General features: G+C 38.6%; 2 protein-coding genes across 2 annotated transcripts; both read right to left on the bottom strand.

Moving 5' to 3' along the window:
- Positions 1 to 1,810: 1,810 nt before the first annotated feature.
- On the bottom strand, positions 1,811 to 7,994 carry LOC148096074 (uncharacterized). The gene is made up of 4 exons (XM_087836023.1): positions 7,597 to 7,994; positions 4,369 to 4,467; positions 3,385 to 3,482; positions 1,811 to 3,289 (listed from the first exon to the last, which is right to left on the bottom strand). Exons 1-4 carry the CDS (start codon positions 7,958 to 7,960, stop codon positions 3,191 to 3,193), a joined length of 660 nt encoding a protein of 219 aa, XP_087692149.1. The 5' UTR covers positions 7,961 to 7,994; the 3' UTR covers positions 1,811 to 3,190.
- Positions 7,995 to 20,513: 12,519 nt separating this feature from the next.
- Positions 20,514 to 23,063, bottom strand: LOC148096073 (uncharacterized). The gene is made up of 4 exons (XM_087836431.1): positions 22,700 to 23,063; positions 21,376 to 21,462; positions 21,074 to 21,180; positions 20,514 to 20,617 (listed from the first exon to the last, which is right to left on the bottom strand). Exons 1-4 carry the CDS (start codon positions 23,061 to 23,063, stop codon positions 20,579 to 20,581), a joined length of 597 nt encoding a protein of 198 aa, XP_087692557.1. The 3' UTR covers positions 20,514 to 20,578.
- Between the last annotated feature and the right edge of the window lie 1,998 nt (positions 23,064 to 25,061).

Here is a 25,061-nt window from a genome sequence, read left to right as displayed (position 1 = left end):
TTGACTGACTTGCCTCTCAGTTCCTAAACATTTTGAGATTGGCTAATTGTTTAAAAGGTTTCTATTCTGAGCTCAATAAGTTCTTAAGGGGAAATTTCTGAACTACCATCATAACTAAAAAAAAAAGACTCAGCACAAATGCAGGCTGTGCTTAATGCGCTTTATTCTTCAAAGACAAATGTGAATAAGGCTCAAAGTAAACTCTATGAACAACATGTGAATGTGATCCTGTAGGATTATGCTAGGAGAAAATATTTGGTATCTTTTGGTAATGTAGATAAATAAATGTGTGTTTTGCTTTGCGTTTGCTTTTTGTTTTCTTTCTAAACCAACTGATACAAATGCATGATCATTGTCGTTATTCTGCTTTGTGTGGTTTAAAGTACATATACAGTGATGATAAACTTGTGGCTAAGGTTGTTGCAGAAACAGGAACTAGAGCTCTGAATGCTGCAAAAATCCAACCCCACAAACTGATGTGGCACAGGTAACTTTAAACACTCCACTAGACATGAGGCCTTACTTTATGAAAGTAATGAAGAAGCCACTCTAAAAAGAACATGCCAACAAGGGTTAAAGTGAAGATGCGTTAAAACAAGCTACAAAACATCTAAATTAATGCCCTTTGGACATATAAGACAAAAGTGGCTATGTTCAGCAATAGTGCATATAGTGATAGAGAGGTGATGATTTGGGATTGTTTTGCAGTCATGAGACCTGGGGACCTTAGAGTCATTGAGTTGACCATGAACTCCTCTGCATGCCCATGCAAGTATTCTAGAGCCAAATATTGATGCTATCTATCTGACAGCTAAAGCTCAGCCGCAGCTCAGGCGTGCTGCAAATCTCCAACAGAACGGCTAAAAAAGAAAAGAATCAAGTTCAGCAATGGGCCAATCAAAGGTCAGAACTCAACCTGATTGAAATACTGTGGTGGGCCCTTCAGAGAGCCGCGTATAAACGAATGCCTCCAAGTCCCAATCAAAGGAACTTTGTAAAGACGAGTGACCCAGAATTCAATGTGAGAGATCATTAAACTCAGTTTTTCTACACGCTGTTTCTGAATTTGGGCTTTGTTTGTGTGTGTGTTCTTGTTCATCTCAGGTTGTAATGGATTAATTTTAGGACATGATAAAGACTTTTTATCACTGGTGTAAGTCACACAAATCCAATGATTTCCAAATTCAGATTAACAAATATCATCATTCTTGATCTGCCATCTGGACCTGTTTTTACCCCTTCACTTTTTTTTATTTCCCCCCCATTTTATGTTTCTGCGTAGTTTCTTCTTTGTTTTGCCATTTTGAGTTTGGTATTTTAGCTCATTTGTACTTCAGAATTATTTCTCTTATTCTCATTCCTGGTTCTATAATTTGCAATCATGTTTTTCCTGATTTTGTCGGCTTCCTGCCTGCCTGTGTTTCTGTTTACAAGTTCAGTTACTTCCTGCTTTATTTTGTTTGGTGTTTTGTCTCTTGTCTCGTATTTAGTTTCACACCCCTTCTCTTATTTTCTCAGTTAGTAAAACTACCCTCCCAGGTATCTCCTGTTTGCCCTCATCATCTTGTTTATTTATTCCTTCAGCTTTATTCAGTTTTTGTTGTGTTTTTCCTCATTACATTTGTGTGTGTCTCATTTCTGTATAGTTTTTGAATTCCACATTCCTGGGCAACATTTTCATTGGAATTTAGCATTAAAGCTGCCTTTTAAATGTATTTCCTGTCTCCTGGGTCCTACATTTGGGTCCAAATCCTGCCTACCAGACATGACACGTGACCTGTTTGTACTGGTTGGAGCAGGATGGGGCCCAACATAGTCAGAATACATGGAAACAGGAAGCTGGCATTCTACCGAGAAGCAACAACTGAATTTGTTTTTACAGGTTGTCACTTGCTGTTGTTTTCAGAACGTGTGATGAAAGCGCTGAATAGTTTCCTGTGAAATCTGACCAACAAACACTCACATGGCCTTGAGGAAAGAGGAACATTGTGAAGCTCTTTTTTAAATAATATCATCCAGATTTGTTTCTGTCCCTTGTTGTTCTCAAATGTTTAATGGGTTCATATTAAACATTACAAAGAAATACTTCAAACCACATTTTCTCTTTCAAACAAACAAATCACTGGTGTGAACTCAAGTTCTATTTGTGTTAAATAACTACTCAATCAAATAATCAAACTGAAAATGATCGCAGTGTTTTTATACAGAACAAAAGAATAATGCCACAGATATGTAGAAAGTTCTTTTACATATTCTTATACTAACACAAACCATATAATCTTAGATTTTAAAACAACAGCCCACAGAGAACAAATGTTCAAACTGAGATTATTAATGTGGATGAATTAGTTATTTGTGAACAAAGTCTTTCTGGAGAACTTCAGTGTTTACCAGGGATGCTTTTAAAAAAACACATTTAATTTTGTTACATGTTATTGTGACAAACTGGTGATCTGTCCAGCGTGTACCCCTCCTTTAGCCCTATGACAGCTGGTATAGACTCCTGCATACTTAAAATGGATAAGCAGAGGAAAATTGATGGCTCAGTAATTTTGACAGCTTTTTTTGCCCTTCTCACAACATTATTTTTAAATTTGATGCTGCAACAAATTAAAAAAATATGTCTTTCAAAAGTCAATTTTCTCACAGTCAACATGTGATATTTTGTCTTTGTCCTGGTTTCACTTCTGTTTGACATTTAATTGTAAAATGCAGCTTTCTGTTGTCATACTTAATCATCATGCTGACTTTTTAGGAAATGAGACTGTGTTTAAAATCTGCTTTCAAAACAGCTGAAACAAAACAACAAAAACTGATAAACAGATACAAACTATAAGAGAACAAATAAATATTAAATGTTGGAGTTTCATATTTACAGGTTTTCACAGCAGCATTGAGTTATGGTGTTAAATCCTGAAGCACCTTAAAGCAGGTTTGGCTAAAGGTTGTCACATTCTTGGGTCCTTCTCAGCTCAGAAGCAGAGCAGATTGTCTCTGACTAAAATTAATCTTGCAGCACTTTCGTCAAGTTTGTGGAAATTTTTGATTCAGAACTTTACATTCTTTTGGTCCAACAACTCAAACCAGAGAGGAAAAAATAAATCCTCCTACGAGCGGAGGAGCAGCAAGTCTTCAGTTATCAGACTGACCTCTGTCCAGCAGGTATCATCCACCTGTACAGGTGTGTCCTTCAGCTTTGAGGTAGTGTGGAGCGAGGAAGCTGAATTTTGTAATAAATACACTCTTGAAGCGGAGCAGCAGAGGGAGGGGGGAACTGGATCTCCTCATACTGAAACACAACAGCAGCACTGAGTACAGGACAAAGTAGCACTGAAGGAGAACAATGAGCATGAGCTGCAGGGTCACCTGAACACTTTGAGTTACCTGTGGAGCCTCCAGCCTCTCACTGGTCCCAGCTGGAGGGAGGTTTGCCTGATACTTGCTGATTCTCCTCTTCCGACACAGCCATACACAACTCAGACCTGCCAACAGACCATCAGGGGAGTGACATCACCTTCACACTCACATCAGCACTCATCACATACAACACATTTCTCCACTGCGCAGAGAAACCTTTCAACATCTGGCACAACACCTGGACAGCAGAAGCACAGCTGAAGCCTGCTGGGGGGCAGTGAGCAGTACATTTGTGCTGTACTGTCTGTACAGCGTTGTCTTTCAGCCCCCATGGATTACATCTACGTACTTTGGTAATATGTGAGTAGCATTAAGAATGTTGTGGGCCAACTTTAAAAATACTTATTTCCACAAATGTACAACTATAAAACCACCTCACATACTTGCAGCTTATGTGTAAAAGTTACAGTATGAAACCTGCACTTGTAAATGTTTTATAAGGTGGATGAATATAAACTACAGATGCCTGAATCCACATAGTAAGAAGCACTACTGGAAGGAGAGGGTTACAAGATGAGTTGACATCTATTTTAAAAATAGGAGGTTGGTGTGGTGGGGCGTGGCCTGCGGTGCCGTGCAGGGAAGGCGGACGCACCTGCACAGCATCTGCAATCACGCCCCGCCGACTTAAATATTGTAATGGGTGCTGTGTTTGGGGATTGTTGTGGTGATGATGTTGAGCGGGCAGCGGGAGAGCTGCAGCTCTGGGAGCATTGTGAAAAGCAACCGTGAAAGTGCTAATAAAGTATGCTGCAGAGCATGAATTTGCACCCGGGTCTGCCGTGGTCGTTTACAGTTGGTTCAAAGCAAGCTTGACTAAAAATTACTGTGGCTGAGCTGGTTGCATTACGTACTGCTGCATGAGTTAGTGGTAGCATTTCTGCATATCTACATATGCAACATGTTGCTGTGGAGGGGTGCTGGTATTAATAGAAGAGCAGACAGACTCACAGAGTACTAAAAAGAGCACAAAGTTCAGGATCACTGAGCTGACGAGGAAAGTCTGCCTCTGTAACACTCCACTCTCAGGGTCAGTGGTTGGACAGATATCTGGAAGAAGAAAAGTTACACATATTGAACTAGAAATTATAGTGTTTCATAAAACTATCAGACATTAACAGTGTTTTCATGTCTGAGGCCCAGCTGACTACACTTTAACAAATAGTTCATCTAGTCGACCCAAGTTACTGTTTTATATTACAGGAACTTTCAAAAGCTGAAAAAAAACAGCGTCTGGACTTCTTTAAGTTAACTTAAAGAAGTCCAGATGCTTTTCTTTGCAAGCTCCTTTGACTATTTATTATAATATTATAAATACTATTGTTTATTATTTTAACCTTTGACCATCTATGAGTTGCAGTTTTGAGGGTGAGTGGTAATTGATTAGTGAGCGATTAGTCTGTTGTAACTTTAGAGACCAACACAATGGTGGAAAACAAATGTTTCCAAGATTAGGTGAGTTGTCAGGTTGTTTTAGCAGCTGTTAGGATGATGTCTTTTTATGTTCTCAGTCATTCAAGTCAGGGAAGTCTAAGTAGCTTTGAAAGAAAGCGACTGCACTTGAAAGAAACTTTTAGTCCAGTCGCTTTCTTTCAAAGCTCCTTGGAGCCTTTTATATTTCAAATTGGCAACCTGTTGAGGATTATGTCGTATTTGAGCAGTTGTCTTTAGAAATGAATGATGTCATCTTTTAGGTAAAGCCTCAAATTTTGTTTCGACTGTTCTTCTATTGTACAGTAAAGAGGTCACACTTCAAAGAAATAAGGTGGATATTACCAGAGATAGGCAGTAACACGTTACTGTAATCCGATAACTTTTTTTAAGTAACGAGTAAAGTGAGGGATTACTATTGCAAAAAAGGTAATTAGATTACTGTTACTTTCCCATAAGCACGCTGCGTTACTGCGTTACTAAACCGTGATTTTGTTTGCGAGAGTGTCTCATGACAGTGACGTAAGCGAGTGTGACGTTCATGGCAACAGCTGTGTGCAGATCAACAATGGATCATATATCGAGTGGGGAGAGAGTATGAGCGTGCAGCGTTTAAAGCGTGGAAGTACTGACCTTACTTTGAAATTGATTCCGTCAAAAGTGACAAAAACATTAGTGTCCTCTGTTCACTGTGTGGGAAGAAAACTTCTTTTTACAGTGAAAACACCCTTAACTTCCGAGCAAGCTGCCACGGGAATGTGAAATTCACAAATCCTTCGACACACTGCGCCACACCTGCACCAGGGCAAACCTCCGCCTACCCCACTCCTGCTTTACAGGTGAAAATAGAGCAACAGGACCGCTAGTCTTTGATTTTATTTATTTTCTGCTGTGTTTTACTTGGATCTATTTGAAAGACTGAGTGTAAACACAAAAAAAAATTATTTTATGTGCTCGAATGTGCAGAAAATAGGTTTAAATGTTAAACAAATTTCCTCCAGTCAGAGAATGTTGCATATAATTAAATTTTTGCTTGAGGCATAAAGTTAAAAGATTAAAACTAATAAAACAAGTTTTAAAAAGGGACTTTTCCATTTGATTACAGTTTGTATGATGGATTATGCAGAAAAAGTAGAATTGGAATGAAAGATCTATCGCTTTATCACCTATTCAGGTTGTAAATCATGTTTTTAAAAAGTAACTAAGTAACTGATTACTTTTGCAAATACGTAATCAGTAAATTAGCAGGATTACTCTTGGGGGGAAATAATCAGTAATTAGTTACTGATTACTTTTTTCAAGTAACTTGACCAACACTGGATATTACTGAAGATTTACTTTACCTCTAAATAGGACACTGTTACAATAATGACTATTTGCAGAGAACTTTTAAAACACACAGTCACAAATTTCTTTACTGATTTGATAAAAACGAGCAAAATATAAGTTTACATTTCCACACAGACAAACATGCAGTCTTACATTCAGTCATCATGTTGACTAAATGAACTATAGTCAAAATAACTGGGTAAAGATTAAGGAAAAGCTGACCTACAAAGGTTTTCAGATAATTCAAAGCAATCATTAAACTGACCAAATAAGAAAAACTACTTTCATGCAATGGTCATCTCTGGATATGAAAAAGTTCCACTTCCAGTTCCAAGACACTCACAAAATGATCAGAGGGACCAACTACTGGAATGAAGTCTTAGCAGATCTGCTATATTGCCACATACCTGATCATGTAGGGAAATATATATGCTCCAAATAAAGTTTATAAATTCTAAATTTCTAGCAGCCAAGCTGCTGGAATAATTAGAGATTAGCTGAAGGTCTGAGCAATGCATGGGAATACTGAATCAGAACAATCAAGATGGGAAGAAGTTAAAGTGTGTGCTAATGGTTCCTCCGCTTGAGTGAGCCAGTGATGTTTTGATTTTTGCAATGTTTCTAGATGAAAGAAACAAGACTGGGTGAGCTTTGTGATGTAAAAGTTAAATATCAAGATTCAAATGCTGATCAAGAACAACACCAAAGTTGTGATGGAGGAAATTTCATCAAAATTACATCAAACTAGTAACAGCTATGAAGTAATCACTGTGGTAGGAGGTAATAAATCTTCTATCAGTGATAACTTCAGGAACATTTTTTTTTTTTTATCTCTAGAGACAAGCCTATCACTGCATTAGTCACAACAGGGAGCTTCACCTATTACAGTCTGTGGTTTCCAACATTATACAAAAAACCAAGACCATGAATGCACTGCACCACATAAATACCTCTGGTGCACTGCAGGGAAACTGTCACCACAGCCACCAAAGCCTGTGAGCTAAAGAACAATGCAATTTTAAACAGCATGATACAGATCTGCATAAAAGCATAATGAGTTTTTGACTAAAAAATAGCTTCACTAAAGCGTACCAGTGAAACTGTGTACAAACAAGTATTTATAAATGTAGTTTTAGTTATCAAATACAACTCTTTTTTTAAATATATTTTTTTATTTTCTTTTTTTCCATTGTGTACTTTGGCCCTTAGAAAACACAACATGCAAGATACTGAGAGCTCACTGAAGTTACACATTTAAGTTATCTTTATTAATCCTTTATATCCAGGTAAAACTCTCATTGAGGTTAAACATTTATTTTCCAAGAGAGACCTGGCATCATGGCAGGTCTCTCAAGTAAATCAATAGTAATACGTACTTCTGTTATTATCAGCATTAAATTTAATAAATTTTGTACTTACCTGAGACGAGGCTGAAAGTCTCCACAAACTGAATGCTGCCATCTCTCTTGATGCCACAGAAGTAAAGCCTGCAGTCCTCTGCTGTCAAGTTTTTAATCACAAGTTTGTTTCCCAAGATTGAAAATTTGGTTTCAAAACCAGGAGAGCAGTAGGTAGAGCCTGCTGAGGAAAAACTGCGGCCGATACCTGCTCTGAACTGACTGTGGATCTCCATGTACCAGTGTGGGTCTGATGTCTGATTGGAGCAGGTTAGAGTGACATTGGTCCCCAGCTCTCCTCTGACCTCGGTCACGTTCTCGGCCTCTGCACAGAGCAGAACCACCAACAGGATCATCCACAGAAGAACCATGATCAGCTTCAGCATCCACAACAAGACGGAGTCGTCTGAAAGCAGCTCAGCTCTGATGGACTCTGACACAGAAGTGCTCTACACTTCCTACTTCAGGCACTGATTATGTCGTGTGCGACGTCTGCTGATAAACCACAAATACCAAGTAACTCTCACAGGAAGTGAAACCTTCTTTTTACCTCCAGCCTGACTTCTGTAGCAGGAATCTGACACGGAGCTTTCAGACTCAGTTTTTCTGGAACTGAATTTTCACATTACAAATGGTACTGTAGGAGTAATAACAACAACACAAGCAAGGGAGAGTTTAAAATCAGCATGAGAGTACAGTGTTTGATTTAAAGTACAAAGCACAGGTAGAAAAACTAGTAGTAGTAGTATATGTTTTAGTAGAAAATAAACAGACATGCAGATGCAAAACCAGATTTTAACATGTCTGAACTGACTCAGTCCTGTATCTCTGTAAATAAAAAAAATCTTCATCTAGAACTTCAACTGTTACTCCAGTGAAACACACCTCAAGTCAGATCAGACAGTAAATTAAAGGACAGTATATTTAACCCCTTCAAACATGGCTTCGCATCTGTTACACCACAGCGCCTCCAGTTGTATCCAAATATTACTGCAATACAAACCCACTGAATTCTTATTATAAATACTTCTATAACCTCTACTGCAAAAGCAGGTTTTAAACTGTTTACACTCAATATTCTCACTGAAACTTTAACTACTGTAATTACAGTGTATTCCATTCAAAGTGTATTAGAATGACTACTTTCACTACTACACTCTGTACTACAAATATTACTCAATCTGATTAATCTAATTCAAATATGAAACTGCTGCCTTTATCATAGCAGCAGTGAAGCATGATGTGAGTGGCATTTGGCTACATGTACATCTGCATAACTGCAACAATAACCACTACACACTCTGACAGTACATTTTACTAATGCTCATCAAATCACCTTCTGCCCACAGCCCTGGTTTTAGTGCCTGTTATTACAAATTAAAACTATGACAAAGTTGCTCCTCCATTTGCGGCACTACTATCATCTATGTTCTGTTTATCCGTCTGTGACTGTTTAGTGTTACCGTGTTACTGCGAAATGATCAGTTATAACTTCTGTTAATGACAGATATCAGCCTGTTACTACCTGTGCAGTTAAAGTTGATCACTGAACTGGATCAGACTTCCTTGAATTCAGCCTGAAGATGGTTCCAGTTAAGAAACTGTTAGCTGACATAAAATGTACTTTACTATATACATGACTGATGTCTTTAAAGGATATCTAAAACACAACAGCAAACACTTAAAATATATTTGAACTTGCATGCATGTATTGATGTTGCATCAACACTGATGTAGTTTAAGATTAATCAATATATATGAGGCCAAAACTACTTAAAAATATTTGACCAGAATTGAACTTTTCATTCATTTGGGAGCTGTGAGCCTGTTGTGAACCTATGTTACCTTACACCGTAAAACATTTTGAAGACAATTGTTTTGAGACATTCTTCTTCCATCAAATTTAAACTACATAAATATTTTTTTTCCAAATTGTACTTTTCCTTAGTTTAAACGTGCTATTGTGAATTAAATATGGGTTGATGAGATGAAAATTATTAATAACACCTGAGATGAGTGATACCTTTAAAGTAACACACAGGGACAGCACCAGCAGTACATGTTTAATGGAAGTAACAACAGCCATAATATGGTTTGAATTTATAAAGGTCAGAGCCAAGATCATCATTAGTTCAACACATGCGAGCAGATCAGCTGTTTTCATCTTCTGTCTCCAAACTGTTGCTGCAAAGAAACTCAAGCATGAACACAATCTGAAAACAGTGAAAAGGTCAAAGCAGACAAGCTAACACAGGTGGTACATTTTCTAATACTGTAACATTTCTAAAACATGACATTAATCATACATGAGTAGAAAAATGCGTCTTCAGCATCACTTTGTCAAGTGTAGGCTGTGTACAGGCAGGATAGGAGGACCCAAAGTGTAGACTCAAACTCAAACTCAGCTTTTATTGCTGGATGGCAGAGCAGAACAGTAAACTAAATAAACTGAGAATAAAGAGAACTAAATTGGCAGGCAGGCAGAACACACAGCAAGGGATGATAGAGATCACAACACAGACAAAGGAAAACACAGGGCTTAAATACACAAGCTGTGCCCTAAAATGTCGGCTGCATCCTTCGGAGGACCCGTCCTTCGCGGTCTACGTGGGCTGGGTCCTTCGAAGACCGAGAAGGCGGGAAGAGCGAGGCTGTAAAATGGGACGGTCTAGCCTTCAGATTAAATGGTAAATGGCCTGTATTTGTATAGCGTTTTTACTAGTCCCGCCGATAGACCCCAAAGCGCTTTTAGACACCCAGTCATCCACCCATTCATACACTGGTGGAGGCAAGCTACAGTTGTAGCCACAGCTGCCCTGGGGCAGACTGACTGGCCAACACCAGTAGGCGGTAGGTGAAGTGTCTTGCCCAAGGACACAACGACCGAGACTGTGCGATCCGGGGCTCGAACCGGCAACCTTCCGATTACAAGGCAAACTCCCAACTCTTGAGCCAGATTAGCGCTGCTGTCACCGCTGTTTCAGTGAAGTTTAATAAACTCAGCCGTCTGCTCCTTGCTATCTAAAACATAACAGCACACTGGCGTAAATTCTTGACCGTCTCACACTTCTGTTTAATCAGTTTTCTGTTTGACGTTTGTTCAGCTGTGAATTCTGGGATATGGTGAGCCACAAAGGACACACCTGACCCATCCTTCAAATTTGGGGAAATAAAGGATGCATTTGTTGGACACATTTGAAGGAGTCGATGAATTGGGACAGCCTTCGTCGCCTGGCTGTGGCATAAAATGCGGCCTCCGGAGGATGCAGCTTACATTTTGGGACACAGCTACAGAGGGAGCAATCAGGGAATGGGAACAGGAGACACAGACCTTCAAAGTAAAACAGGAAACAACGACTGAACTTACAGACTCACAAGCAGACGCTGCAACAGAGGGAACAGGGACGTGAGACCAGGGCAGACACAAACACAGACTGGACACAGAACAGAGGGAGTTTGGAAACCAAAACCTAAGAACTACAAAATCTCACACCAAGAAGAACTGAGGAAAATAGAAATAGAAAACAGAAAGCAAAACCTTCACAGTAATAAACCGAGATGAGAACACAAAGGTACAAAACTGAAAACGCTGGGTCAACAACACAGGTACTCTAACACACTTCAGTACATGGAGGGTTGGAGTGGATCTCATCCTGAAACAGAGAGCACAAATAATCAGTACTCTGTGATTGTACCATTGATATTGGTAGTAAAGTTAACAGCAGCAGAAAAAATGGCATTAGAGACACTAAATCCACACACAGAGTGGGTTAAAGCAGTGGCGAGTCATGGTTTAAGACTAGTAGCTAACTTCAAAGTGGCTGCATCCATCTTAGCTTTAGCATTTTAGTAACATTAGCAGCAGTAGCGCCTTGAGGTGAATGTTGTGGTGATTTGACGCTCTGTAAATGAAATGAAAAGTAGTAATAATTACAACTGATTTTAGCATTAATGTCATTTTAAAAAATACAGCTTACATGTAAATATGTACATGTGTACTGTATAACAGTAGTTCTAGATCAGATGAGCACTCACACTAATGTTAGTGTTAGCAGCTCCAGCAGTGGTTTGTTTACCTGGGTGCTCTGTAGAGTCTCTGTATTCTAGCTGGTCACAGGCTGAGGGCTGCGCACCTGGAGAGATTTTGTCTTCACCCACAGAGATGTAAAAAGCACAACTACCAGCAGAGCAATAACCAGAGAGAGTTAATATTAAAGCTGCAGAGAGACTCATAAACATGTGAACATGACTTTTTGTTAAAAGTAAATAATAGTAATGATGACATGAACATGAATATTAATAAGTTACATTAAAAAATAGGTTTAGTATTTTATTTTTGAATTTGAAGTAGAACGTAATCCTGATAAACACCAGAGTTTGTCATAGTGGCCCTGAGAGGTCAAACGAGATTCAGTTTAAGGTAACACCAGCAAAGAAAAACACTGCAAAAACATACGAAACACAATGGAAACAAAAAAAGACAACAAAAGTTAAAGAAAACACAGCTGAAATAGAAAAAAAAATCAGGAAAGACAATAAACATGTTTCTCATGACCAGTGTTGGGGAGTAACGGAATACATGTACCGCCGTTACGTATTTAAAATACAAAATATGAGTAACTGTATTCTGTTACAGTTACCATTTAAAAAGGTGGAATTTAGAATACAGTTACTTTGCTGAAATAAATGGATTACACGGCGGTACTTTCCTGTTTTATATTGTGGCGGGTCAGGACTTGTTTTGTTTGACAGCTATGTTCTGTTGTTCCAGGCAGCAGCGTTACGATTGCCATGGTTACAGGGCAACACTCTCTGCGACTGTGTGTTCCCTGGGTGAGAGAGCGCCTTTTTGTTGTTGTTGTGCAATGCTAATAGGCAGAATGCTACAGGCATAGCTCTAAAGAATGTAGCATCATGGGTAGTGTAGTCCGTGCTGCAGGGAGAATGGACTGCCATACTCATGTGTCTGTAAGCGCGAGGAGGGAGAAAAAGGAGAGTGGAAAACGGGAGCAGGAAACATGTGAATATAATAATAACCACTGCAGCCAAGAAGAGTTGCTGACGAGCCCAGTTGTAAGTAAGCTATTAAGACTCGACTGTACACTGTGTTCGTGTTTTCCTCCAAAAACAATAAGTTCCGTTGGAGCAGCCTTTCAACGCCTCTCTCTGTCTCTCGCTAGCAAAGTTGACCCAGACAACAAAGTAAAGCTATTTTTTGGCTACGAGCCCGACACAGAACCCAACGTATTAGCCAGAGGTCCCTTTACTACGGTTCGGAGCCGCGGACCTTCAGTAACAGTAATAAATCACAGCAATAGTACATTCATGCAGTTGTAAAAAGCATGATAATATATTAAGTAATCCAAAGTATTCAGAATACGTTACTCTCATTGAGTAACTTAACGGAATACATTACAAAATACATGTTGGGGCATGTATTCTGTAGAATACATTTTAAAAGTAAGCTTCCCAACACTGCTTATGACTAACCCTAACCTGTGGCAGTGTGGATAGCGAAAACGATGACGCATGTTAATCATATGATGCAGTCATGTGACCAATTAAACTAAAATAGCGGAGGGCATTATAGAGCAGTTGTTTTGTCTGCTCTCAATTTTGACAGCCCTATTAAAGATTAATATCAGTCTGTACATGCTCCAGATAGCTTTTCTTTAAATTCTTTAACTCTCACTTGCTTTTGCAACTTTGTACTTTTGTGTTACTCGCAGCAACAACTCCACCTCATTAGTCCATTTAAAAAACTCGGTGCTTTTCCTCAACATTCTGCTGCAACGTTTCAAAGAGCCGGAAAGTCAGAAATGAGGCAGGTCGAATCTTCTGGCGTTTCACGCATGCGCAGTACTGGAACGTAAGTGTTTTCAGTCGTTTCAATGTGGACGCACAACTCTGTGAAAACGACTGAAAATGCTATTGTGGACGCGGAGCGTTTTAAGACAAAAATGCCGTTTTCAAATCTATCCAGGCTAGTGTGGATGTAGCCGGGGACACTTTCAAAAGAAGCCCAGGGTTCATCTGTGTTGTGAGTGAGAAAAGATGCAGGGCAATGTGTGTTTGAATCACATGATTAATATAATACTGTACACATGTTTGCTGTTAGCTGATAACAGTTAGCTTGCCTCTTCTCCTGCTGTTCCATATTTTTTCCCCCAGAAACACTTCAGTTTTCTTTCGTGATTTATTTCTTCAGGTCTTTTGTTTTGTTTCGCTTGACTCTTTTTTGGGGTATTTTTGCTGAGTTTTTTTAGGCTTCAATGAGCTTTATTGTCATTCGCATCACATGTTTAGATGAGGTGGAATGAAATTATGTACACACGGTCCCGAAATGAAAATAAACAGAATAAGGAAGAAACAGATTTTTTTTAAAGTAATAAATAACCGTTTTAAAAAAACAACAACAAAAAAACAACAGAATAACATGTAATAAAATAATACGATAAATAGAGTGCAACAACGTAACCAGTAGAGAGTATGGATATAGAATGTAGGTATAAATACTTTACCAGCAAAAGGGTATGTTAACTGTTTTTCCATCTGTTTTCTTGTATTTTCAACCTCAGGCTCACCGTACTTAGAGGGGGTTTTTTTGTTTTGTTTTTGCTACAATATGTTTTATTACATGTAGCTCGCCTACATTGGTAATACAAATATTGATCAGTGCTAAAGTAACAGCTGTCAAATAAAAGCCTCACCCAGTATGAGAAGGATGAGGGCGGTAAGGAAGAAGGCTGAGCGGTAAATGATGACCAGCTGATACTCTGATACTGATATGGAGCTGTTCTGCTGCTGATGACCTGAAACAGAGGATTGAGGGAAATGTGGGAAAGATGAAGATGAACTGAGAATCTAAAACATGCAAAAAACACACAGAGAAGTTAAATTCAGAAACTTTCATGAAGTCAGGAAGAGATGATACTAGCAGGCTGTTCCAGTCACTTTCTTAAATAATCATCTGAATATCCAACATGAATCCCTTCGGAATTTCATCAAATTATTTTTGCAAGTCTTTCTTAGAAAAGCAAACTTTACAATTTTTTTAATAAGAAAAAACTAATGCTTACATGACACAACATGGAACGTGCTGATAAAATGAATGTCCTTTTTTCTGATGCCACAGAAGTAAAGCCTGCAGTCCTCTGTTCTGAAGTTTTTAATCACAAGTTTGTTTCCCAGGATTGAAAATTTGGTTTCAAAACCAGGAGAGTATATAGGAGTGCCATTTGAAGAATGACTGCGTCCAATATATCCTTTGAATTGGGTGTAGATCTCCATGTACCAGTATATGTCTGGGGACTGATTGGAGCAGGTTAGAGTGACATTGGTCCCCAGCTCTCCTCTGACCTCGGTCACGTTCTCGGCCTCTGCACAGAGCAGAGCCACCAACAGGATCATCCACAGGAGAACCATGATCAGCTTCAGCATCCACAACAAGACGGAGTCGTCTGAAAGCAGCTCAGCTCTGATGGACTCTGACGTCCTCTACACTTCCTGTCCCAAATGCTGACTTCAGCCGATATGACACCTGATAAAATACCACAAGTACCAAGTACCTCACAGGAAGTCCAACTTGTGCACCTTCACTTTGAACGCTGCTGGATGGGTTAATATGAGCGGCTTTCTGCTGATTTCTGATTAATTTATTTTTTTAATTAATACAGAGCAAAGTATGCAATGTATAAAATAAATCTGTTTTTGCAAAGAATTACTTTTATTGGAATTTTATTAAATATCTCAGCAGTGACCCCTACAGGCAGGAGAAGGCAGTGTGTGAGTGTATGGATAGAGCATATCGTTTTCCCATATGATGGAACAAATATATAAACTGTGATAGTAGATAATAATATTTATTTATATTTAGTACAGGAATTACAAGTTTTTGTGTTGTGATTTCCACAGCTTGTTTGAAAGACAATCTCTTTTTGTTTTTGCATCATTTTGATTGTGTGATATTAATTTCAGAAGCATGAATCCATGATACCTCCCAGTTCAGTACTGGGCATGTGCAGATGTTTTCTTCTTCTTCTGTTTGGTTAAATGGCCGTTTACTCCCCAGTGTACGAGGATATCGGCACCTGCTGACCGAAGGAATGAGCCCTATTGTAAACTGAATTAGCGTCATTACAAATATGTGTTAAATTTGATTTAGTGATAGTCGAGTGTGTTTATGCTTGTCTGTGTGGAGAGGATTGTTGGAATAGTGATGATGATGTCCGCTATCACTGTCATTTGCCCCAGTAAACACTTAATCTGGTTGATGATGATAAACGTGTTGTAGTTCTCTAGAGGCCTGGTAATGAACTAATCATTTGATTCAGGTGTGTTGACCCAGGGTGAGATCTAAAACCTGCTCTAATGTATTTAGTAAACAATATTACACAGCAGTATTATAATTTGAATTAATAAACAGAGTCAAATATGATCATCATGTTTATATTTATTGTTAATTTAGGGTTTTTTTGTGTTAGTGGAGGTTGTGTGAAAGCGTGCTATATAAATAAACGTTGACTTGTCTTCATCTTTGGTCTCCAAATGGTTACTGCAGAGAAAACTCAAACAAGAACCCGCGCTGAACTCGAGCTTCTGTTTCACAGTGAAAGAAATCAAAGAAGACAAGTTAATGAAAAAGTAACAGCAGTCACACAAGAACAAAAAGCATCTGAATCCCTAACTTGAGCTTTGAGTTTCCCAGTCAAACCTAGCTTTGAAGCACATGCTAAAAGCACTTTTACTTATGTACTTTTTGTAAAAAGATACCATACCCAAAATATTAACTTGAAAAAAGAAATCATAGGACAGTCTGTGGAGTTCAACTCCACTTTGTTGTATAGTTTAGTTTAGTCTGTACAACACAACAGTAAGCATTTATGTTTACAGAAAGGCTTAAATAAACTTGATGTTATAAAGGTGAGTCAGCTTTGATGTACTGGTGGGACTTACACCCTGAAGTTTGAATTCCTGGACTTTGAAAGGTTATTTTTGGCATTCTGTTTGGGTTTTAGCTTTATTGGTAACTTGTTTTCTCATGTCCTTCATATTACCTTGTTTATTTAGTTCCTAAGTTCAGTGCCTGTTAATTTCCATCAGTATTTTGTTCAGGGTTTATTAAGGGTTCTTGCTTATATTGTTTTCCTTCCCTCTTGTGTGTCACGATTGGTTGCAGGGACTCAAACGCAGATCAGGTTGTCAGTTACAAACACAGAGTTTATTTACAACACCAAGTGCAGAATATATACAGTGGGGGGAAAATTGGGGGTTCCAAGGGTCCAAGACAAGGTCCAGAGAAAAACTCTCTTGCACTTGTTCTCTTCTCCTAACTCCAACACACACATGTCCACACAGCGAGAAGGTCACGGGTCAGGGGAGGAAAACTATCACACAGGAAAGGCAGGCTACACAAAATCACAAGTCTCGCAGAAGCTAACATTCACAAGAGCTGAGAGGATCACTAACGTGTCTCACACAACCATCCAGCGACGAGAAAGTCTGCATCCTGTCATTAAATGGTAGGCACATAATGGCACATCACAGCGAACAGGTGTGTGGGCCAAGAGCGAGAGCCCGCAGTGAGCTCCGCCCAGGCAGAGCGGCGAAGGAGAGAGAGAGCAACACAAAACACATGTAGCCTTGTGGGGCCAGCTGGGCAGACAGGGGGACCATGACAGTGTGTTTGTTTTTCTGTGTGACGTTTGAGTGTCTTAGCGTTTGTCTCTTTGATTAGTAACTTCCTGCTTTACTTTGGGAGTGAGTTTTCTCCTGTGTGTGCATGACTCATTTGATTTGTACAAACATTGATCAGTGCTTAATGTGTTTGAGTTGTGCAGCAGCAGCTGTTGGCTCTACTAATGTTAAATGAATAAATAACCACATATGACAGCAGTAATGATGAAGACTGAGCGGTACATGATGAGGAGCTGATGCTCTGATGTGGAGCTGCTCTGCTGCTGATGGTCTGACTCAGCGGACGAGAGCAATCTGTGAAAAAAGAACAACAAAATGATCTGACAGATAGATGGTGTATATGTCGATACATGTGTATACTTCCCACGTGAAATAACTTCCTTTATTTATTGCTTTATTGACACAGTCTGATACAGTTACTTACCATAAACATATGTCAGTGTTTTTCTTCTTTTTCTTTGCTTCTGTAGTTTTCAGCATTAAAGTAAAAAGCCTTGTCTTTACCTGAGACGAGGCACAAGGTGTCCACAAAATGAATGAGGTCGATTCTCCAGCTGCCACAGAAGTAAAGCCTGCAGTCAAGTTTTTAATCATGAGTTTGTTTCCCAGGACTGAATATTTGGTTTCAAAACCAGCAGGGTAGTGGGTAAAATGACTCAGAATGACTGTGGCCGATACATGTTCTGATCTGACTGTAGATCTCCATGTACCAGTGTGTGTCTGGTGTCTGATATGAGCAGGTTAGAGTGACCTCTGACCCCAGCCCTGCTCTGACCTCGGTCACCTTTTCGGCCTCTGCACAGAGCAGAACCACCAACAGGATCATCCACAGGAGAACCATGATCAGCCTCAGCATCCACAACAAGACAGAGTCGTCTGAAAGCAGCTCAGCTCTGATGGACTCTGACGTCCTCTACACTTCCTGTCCCGAATGCTGACTTCAGCCGATATGACACCTGATAAAATACCACAAGTACCAAGTACCTCACAGGAAGTCCAACTTGTGCACCTTCACTGTGAACGCTGCTGGATGGGTTAATATGAGCGGCTTTCTGTTGCTTTGTGATGAATTTTAATTATGGCACTGCCCGTACGGGACAATGTGTTGAATTTAACACTAACAAAGTCAATGTAGGTGTTATTAATTTTGAGCATTAATGGAACACAACTGGACGGTGGCAGCTTGTCCACTGAGACACAGAAAGAGGAACAAGTGGAAGAGAAAAATATTTTTAAGTCAGTTCAGTAGTCTTTGTCAAATATCAGAGGGATGTACAAAATAAACATCTGTTTGGAAAGAATGACTTATTATTTTTATTGGAATTCTATTAAAATGTCTCAGCAGTGACCCCTACAGACAAGTGTAGCTATAGAACATGTGTTCTTCCTGTATGTACATTTGTACAGTTTGTTTGAAAGAAGATTTGTTTTTGGTTCTACATCTGTTTGATGGGGTGATTTTAATTCTGGAAGCATGAAGCTCTTTTCAATCACACCAAAGTCAAAACCTCCCAGTTAATAAATAATAGATGAATATTTAAATGACACAAAAGCATTTTTATATGTCACAAAAGCTGTGTAATTTGACAATCCATCCACTCAAAAAAGGGATCAATCAATTTCATTGATTTTAATTTAATCATATTTATCTAAATTGAATCCAGTTGCCTAAGTAACGATGTACAGTGGGATGCAAAAGTTTGGGCAACCTTATTAATAGTCATTATTTTCCTGTATTAATCGTTGGTTGTTACAATAGAAAATGTCAGTTAAATATATCATATAGGAGACACACACAGTGATATTTGAGAAGTGAAATGAAGTTTATTGGATTTACAGAAAGTGTGCAATAGTTCTTTAAACAAAATTAGGCAGGTGCATAAATTTGGACACTGTTGTCATTTTATTGATTTCAAAACCTTTAGAACTAATTATTGGAACTCAAATTGTCTTGGTAAGCTCAGTGACCCCTGACCTACATACACAGGTGAATCCAGTAATGAGAAAGAGTATTTAAGGGGGTCAATTGTAAGTTTCCCTCCTCTTTTAATTTTCTCTGAAGAGTAGCTTCAGAGTAGCGTAGTTAGTAGAGTAGTTCAATATGATATATTTAACTGAATCTTTTCATTGTAACAATGAATGATTTATACAGGAAAATAATGACTATTAACAAGGTTGCCCAAACTTTTGCATCCCACTGTAAAGCATTTCCTCATATGTCACATGTCAATCTATTCTTTATTTCACTCTCATCTGTAATCATTTCACTCGCTAACTTTCAAATTAAACACCAGTTATTTTTGCTCATTCTTACTTGAACTGGTGGAAAGTTATTCATCACCTATTGCCACTGGCTGATGCATCACTTCCTGTGTGGACGCAGGAGAGATCAGCTACACAGACATCTTGAATCAGGATGTCTGATTGTGTGGTAGGTTGCTGGACAATGTGGGTAAAAGCAGATGAACAGTCAAAGCTGAATGATTCATGTATTCCAGTAATTCTTTTAAAAAAGTCTGAAATGCTAATTTAACTGAGTTTCCAGGGAGTAACAGAAAAGGAGGAGGCCACTGGGTTTTAGAGCCGCCTCAGTGTGAGTAGTTGTTTCTCAGGAAAGTGTATAATTAACTCAGGAAATCCCTTCCTTTTTCACGCTTTATTTTTACACTTTTAGACAAGAGTTGGACAAAAGAAGTAGTTGTGCTAACAGAATTGTTAGCTAACTTACAGATACATAATATTATACTGCTTTAAAAACTACAAATGCTACTTCAATTACCCACAAGCCTGTTTATTAGAGCTGCTTTTAGTACAACCGCAAAAATAGTCTTTAATGTATGTATTACTAAGCAGTTTACATGCAATTCTATACGTACTACTACAAATACAATATGCTGTTGACATTACTGTTGACATTATATATGTTTGTACTTCAGTCACTATTGTTAGTCATGTGATACTGTTATAAATAGTGCTACCACATCCACTTAGTGCCAGTACAGTAACTGCAGCCCTTAAAGTTTCAGACATGCTTTCAATTTTTAGCTTAAAGGGTTTCAGACTCTCTTAAGCTGCACTTCACATGTTCAAAGGGTTCCATCTGACACTTGAAGCACGTCACATTTTTATATGAAATTTTACATCATAAGTACGCAGCTGTTTTCTTACAATCCTGATAATACACAAAATGTCAATTTATGTCCTGCAGTAGACAAAAATGCATAAAAATGTGTTTTGGGGGTTAAATGTGAAACAATTCAAATTGTCCACAAAAGCAACATCTTTCAGCTTACAGGTAAAGAAGTCTTTCAGTGAGGTTTTGCCCGTTGGGAGTGGATCACCTTGTTCTGAAATAAAACACAAGTAATGAGTACGGAGAAGAAGCAGTACAGTGGTGGAACTTTAAACAGTGGTAGTGTTGGTGCTGTAGTATTAGCAGTAGCAAACATAGAACAGTTATCAGAGATTAGGGTGAATGTGGCTCAGCTTATACAATACGTCATTAAACTGTCCACATATCAGAGTGTACACATTTCACTCAGGGTGTACATGTAACAATTACTAAGTGAGACAAAAAAATGCTGTATGAATATGTTTGAATGGAGAAACCCAGTGGTCTCAACTGTTAGCTTGTCCTTTAAATGTTGATTTGTCCCATTTTGAAACCTTGAAGTGATTATTTTCACTCTTGTCTCTGTTTTTGTTTGTTTGTTTGTTTGTTTTTCATGGAGCTAGAAGTGACCACTGTAAACTCATCAGGCAAATGTTAACTGAGCTCAGAGATCAAGTGAGGAATAATTTACCTGCGCAGCCCTCATTGTGTCTGTGTTCTCATAGATGTGAAGTGAAACATTATTCTTCTGGATCCTTCTGGATTTCCTCTTCAAACACAACACTGCACAAACAGCACCTGTAACAGATCACTGAGTCACGTCACCATCAATCTCACAATTACACAAGATGTGTGGACTTTCTGATAAATGTTTCTCAGTCACTTTACTTTAGTGTGATTATGTTCATTAGAAAAATGACCAGGCTTCACATAAACACTTATAGATTTGGCAGAGAGTCTGTTCAAGTGTCTTATCTATGATGGCTCACTTACCCAGTATTACAAAGACGACAACAGCAACAGAAACACAGATGATGATGAGCTGACTGAGCCTGCAGTCGATGATGTTTAGGGTGACATCTGACAAAAAAAGAGGAAAGATGAGCTGAGAAACTGTTCGATTCACAAGTCGTGACCTTTCTTTGCGTTTTCACTAGAGTAAAGCTCACACTTTAAAACTGTTTTTGAACTTTATTATTATTTAGAAGTGATCAACTATAAGCGTCAATAGTTAACAAACAGTTTTGTAAAGCAGTGGATATGTACGTGTTATGTTTGTTTTTCTTGCTCATCAGGTTCAGATGATTGAGAGGTCTCATTGTCATTCTCACAGTGCACTGGAAGTTTTCATTTTTAAGTGTGCATGGTGAAGTGTTTTATTTTAAATCACCATCTTTTTTTAAAGTTAAACAGGTTTTTAGTTATTTTGTAACCAGATGTAACCAGATAAAGTGCAAATGAAACTAACCAGTGAGATTCAAAGACAAAGCATCCAAACACGAGACAGCTTCTTGGCTGGTAAACTTGTTACGTTATTTATTATCTTCTGTCCTAATGTGGACTCAATCACCACCAACAACACCACGGACACCTTGAGAGAATTTACTTTTTGTTTTTTAAAAGAGAGAAAATAGTTGTGTACACATCGCATGCTAGACACTTCCTTGAATTTGTGGTGAAAGTGAGTGTCACCAAATCAAGTGTTAGACATGTTTAGATCAACTACTTTGACCTTTAAAGTGGAAAGCTTAGAAAAGACAAAAAAGTAGTAGATGTGATAAAGTGTGGATTCAGAAAATTTCCAGATGAGTGAATTTTGTTTAATTTTAGGACTTACTAATACCCATACAGGTCGGAGAACAAATATTGATATTTAAAAATAACCTAACCACATAATGCAGTATTTCCATACACACAACAAGACCTCACATTCAACAGAAATAGAGGAAAATATTTCAGAAAGTGGCAAACAGAATGTTAACTCTGAGATGTGCTGATACAAAATGTAATGTACTGCAAAGAAATCCAGGCCTGGACACCAGCGAGACGCAAAGAAAGCTGTTCAAATAAAATTAAAATCGGTCAATTTAAAAAAAAAAGCCCATGATGCGAGAATGAAGCTACTTCACACGGTGTTACTCCAGGTGTTCCTCCATACAGGACGTAATGTAAAACAAAACAAAACAAAAACTTTGGCACTTACTTGACACGAGGCGGAAAGTGAGATGCTGTCAGGTTTTTCAAAATATGCTTTACTGCTAATGGATCATGGGGCCTGAACAATAAATAATAAAGTTAAATAAACTCTGGCACTTACGTGAGACGACGTGGAAAGTCTCCACAAACTGAATGCTGCCATCTCTCTTGATGCCACAGAAGTAAAGCCTGCAGTCCTCTGCTGTCAAGTTTTTAATTACGAGTTTGTTTCCCAGGATTGAAAATTTGGTTTCAAAACCAGGAGAGCAGTAGGTAGAGCCTGCTGAGGAAAAACTGCGGCCGATACATGCTCTGAGCTGACTGTAGATCTCCATGTACCAGTGTGGGTCTGATGTCTGATTGGAGCAGGTTAGAGTGACATTGGTCCCCAGCTCTCCTCTGACCTCGGTCACGTTCTCGGCCTCTGCACAGAGCAGAAGCACCAACAGGATCATCCACAGGAGAACCATGATCAGCTTCAGCATCCACAACAAGACGGAGTCGTCTGAAAGCAGCTCAGCTCTGATGGGACAGACAAAGAAGTGCTCTGTACTTCCTACTTTACATGGTGAGTTTGTCTGATGTCACATCTGAATAAAAAAAAAAAGAAGAAAATAAAAACCACTGACACCTCAGCGGTGTCACAGGAAATGAAACCTTTTCAACCTTCAGTGAGCACTGTGCAGTTCAGGTTAACACTGCTTTTAAAGTTAATCTGACTCTAACACCTCTGTGCTGCTTCCTTCTGTTGCTCCCACTGACAGCAGTAAAACTACTTCATTTACTTGTACTTGAGCAAGAAAACATTAAAGCAAGCAAAGCAAATTAACCAATCATAAAACTATCTTAATGACCGAGTCAGCTGTTGTCTGCTGTAGCCTGCTTTTCCTGTGATCAAAGTCTCTGTCTTGCACTCCCTTCCTGTTTATAAATGTTAGTGTTCTTAACAGATTCAGATTCTGACCATTACCTTATAATGATGATGAAGAAGATCATTTCTTTGTGAAACTAGTATCTTTGAAAATACTCCATTACAATTAGCACATCTGCCTCATTTAAGGATTTAACACCTCATCATATCTGAGAGAGAAATATGTGTGATATGCATTTATGGTAACTGAACATCCACTTGTGGTGTTTGGGCTTTGACTGCACCAGTGTCTACAGGCAGAGAGACAGACCTGCTTAAACGTGATGTGGTTATAGCGGTTATTCAGCATTCACAGGATTGGTGGTGTGATTCTACACTCATAGGTTTCCTACACAGCTGAGTTATGATGCATTCATTCAGTTGCACCTGAAAACTCTCCGACATGTATTTCTGTTCTTTATGACAATCACTGATGATACTGTGGGAATTTCAGTGAAAGTATTCAGATGAATTACACAATATTACTGTCATTCTTATGCATTATTAAGATCTCAAATAGGAGCTGATAATGTGTGTTTGACTAAATCTCAAAAAAAACTAAAAAAAAACAAATAAAAATGCACTGATGTACAAAATTACACCAGGTGTTTTTTTCTGAAACAGAAAGAAAAAGGTACTGAACTCACAGCATTAACACAAACAACCGCAAAAGCAGCTATGTGCATCTTTCATCATTAACATCTCATAGGTTCATTATTAGTTTTGTTAGCAGATGTGATTTTAGCATTAGTAGCAGCACTTACAACTGTAAACAAGAAGAAATACTGTAATAGCATCCACACTAATGTCACTGCTTCTACATGGTTTGGTTTGGTATCGTTAAACCAACAATGACACAGTGTCATAAGTGATGTATTATTGTTCATCTTGGTTGTAGTTACTTAATTTTAATACCTTTAATTTTATTTTGTGCCGATATGTTAAATATTTGAATTCTAGAGGTTTTATTTTCTTTGTATCATAACTGCGAATGCTGCAAATATCTGTATTGGAGTAGCTGTTGACTCTATTAATGATATTACACCCACCCAGTATGAAAACAATGAGGGCGGTAATCAGGAAGGCTGGTCTTCTGCTGCTGCTGGTCTGAGTCAGTGCATGAAGTGATACCTGGAGACAGAACAACTGAGATAAGTTTAAGATGAACTGAAAATTTTAAATCATGAATAAAAGCAAGAAATTTCTGTCTCCAGCTGCCCTTTGACCTCGGTCACATCCTCGGCCTATGCTCAGAGCAGAACCATCCACAGGTGAACAATGATCAGCTTCAGCAACAACAACAAGTCTGAGTCGTAGCTCAGCTCTGTGACTGACAGTGAAGTGTTCCACACTTCCTTCTTTACACGATTGCTTTGGCTTTTTTTGATAAAACAGCAAACCACAAATACCTACTTTGTGAAAACCATCTGCCCTGCAGACACACTTACATAGGCTCATGGACTCCCTGCACGCACACTCACATCCAGTCACTGTACTCTACAGACTTCTCCATTTATCATTTTTTAATCTTTTCATTTATCTTTTTTTATATTTACTTTATCACAGAGGGCAC

Source organism: Neolamprologus brichardi, chromosome 23 (assembly GCF_056152115.1).
Source record: "Neolamprologus brichardi isolate AB-2024 chromosome 23, ASM5615211v1, whole genome shotgun sequence".
NCBI classification, from domain to species: Eukaryota; Metazoa; Chordata; class Actinopteri; order Cichliformes; family Cichlidae; genus Neolamprologus; species Neolamprologus brichardi.
This window is presented reverse-complemented; position numbering and strand designations above follow the sequence as displayed.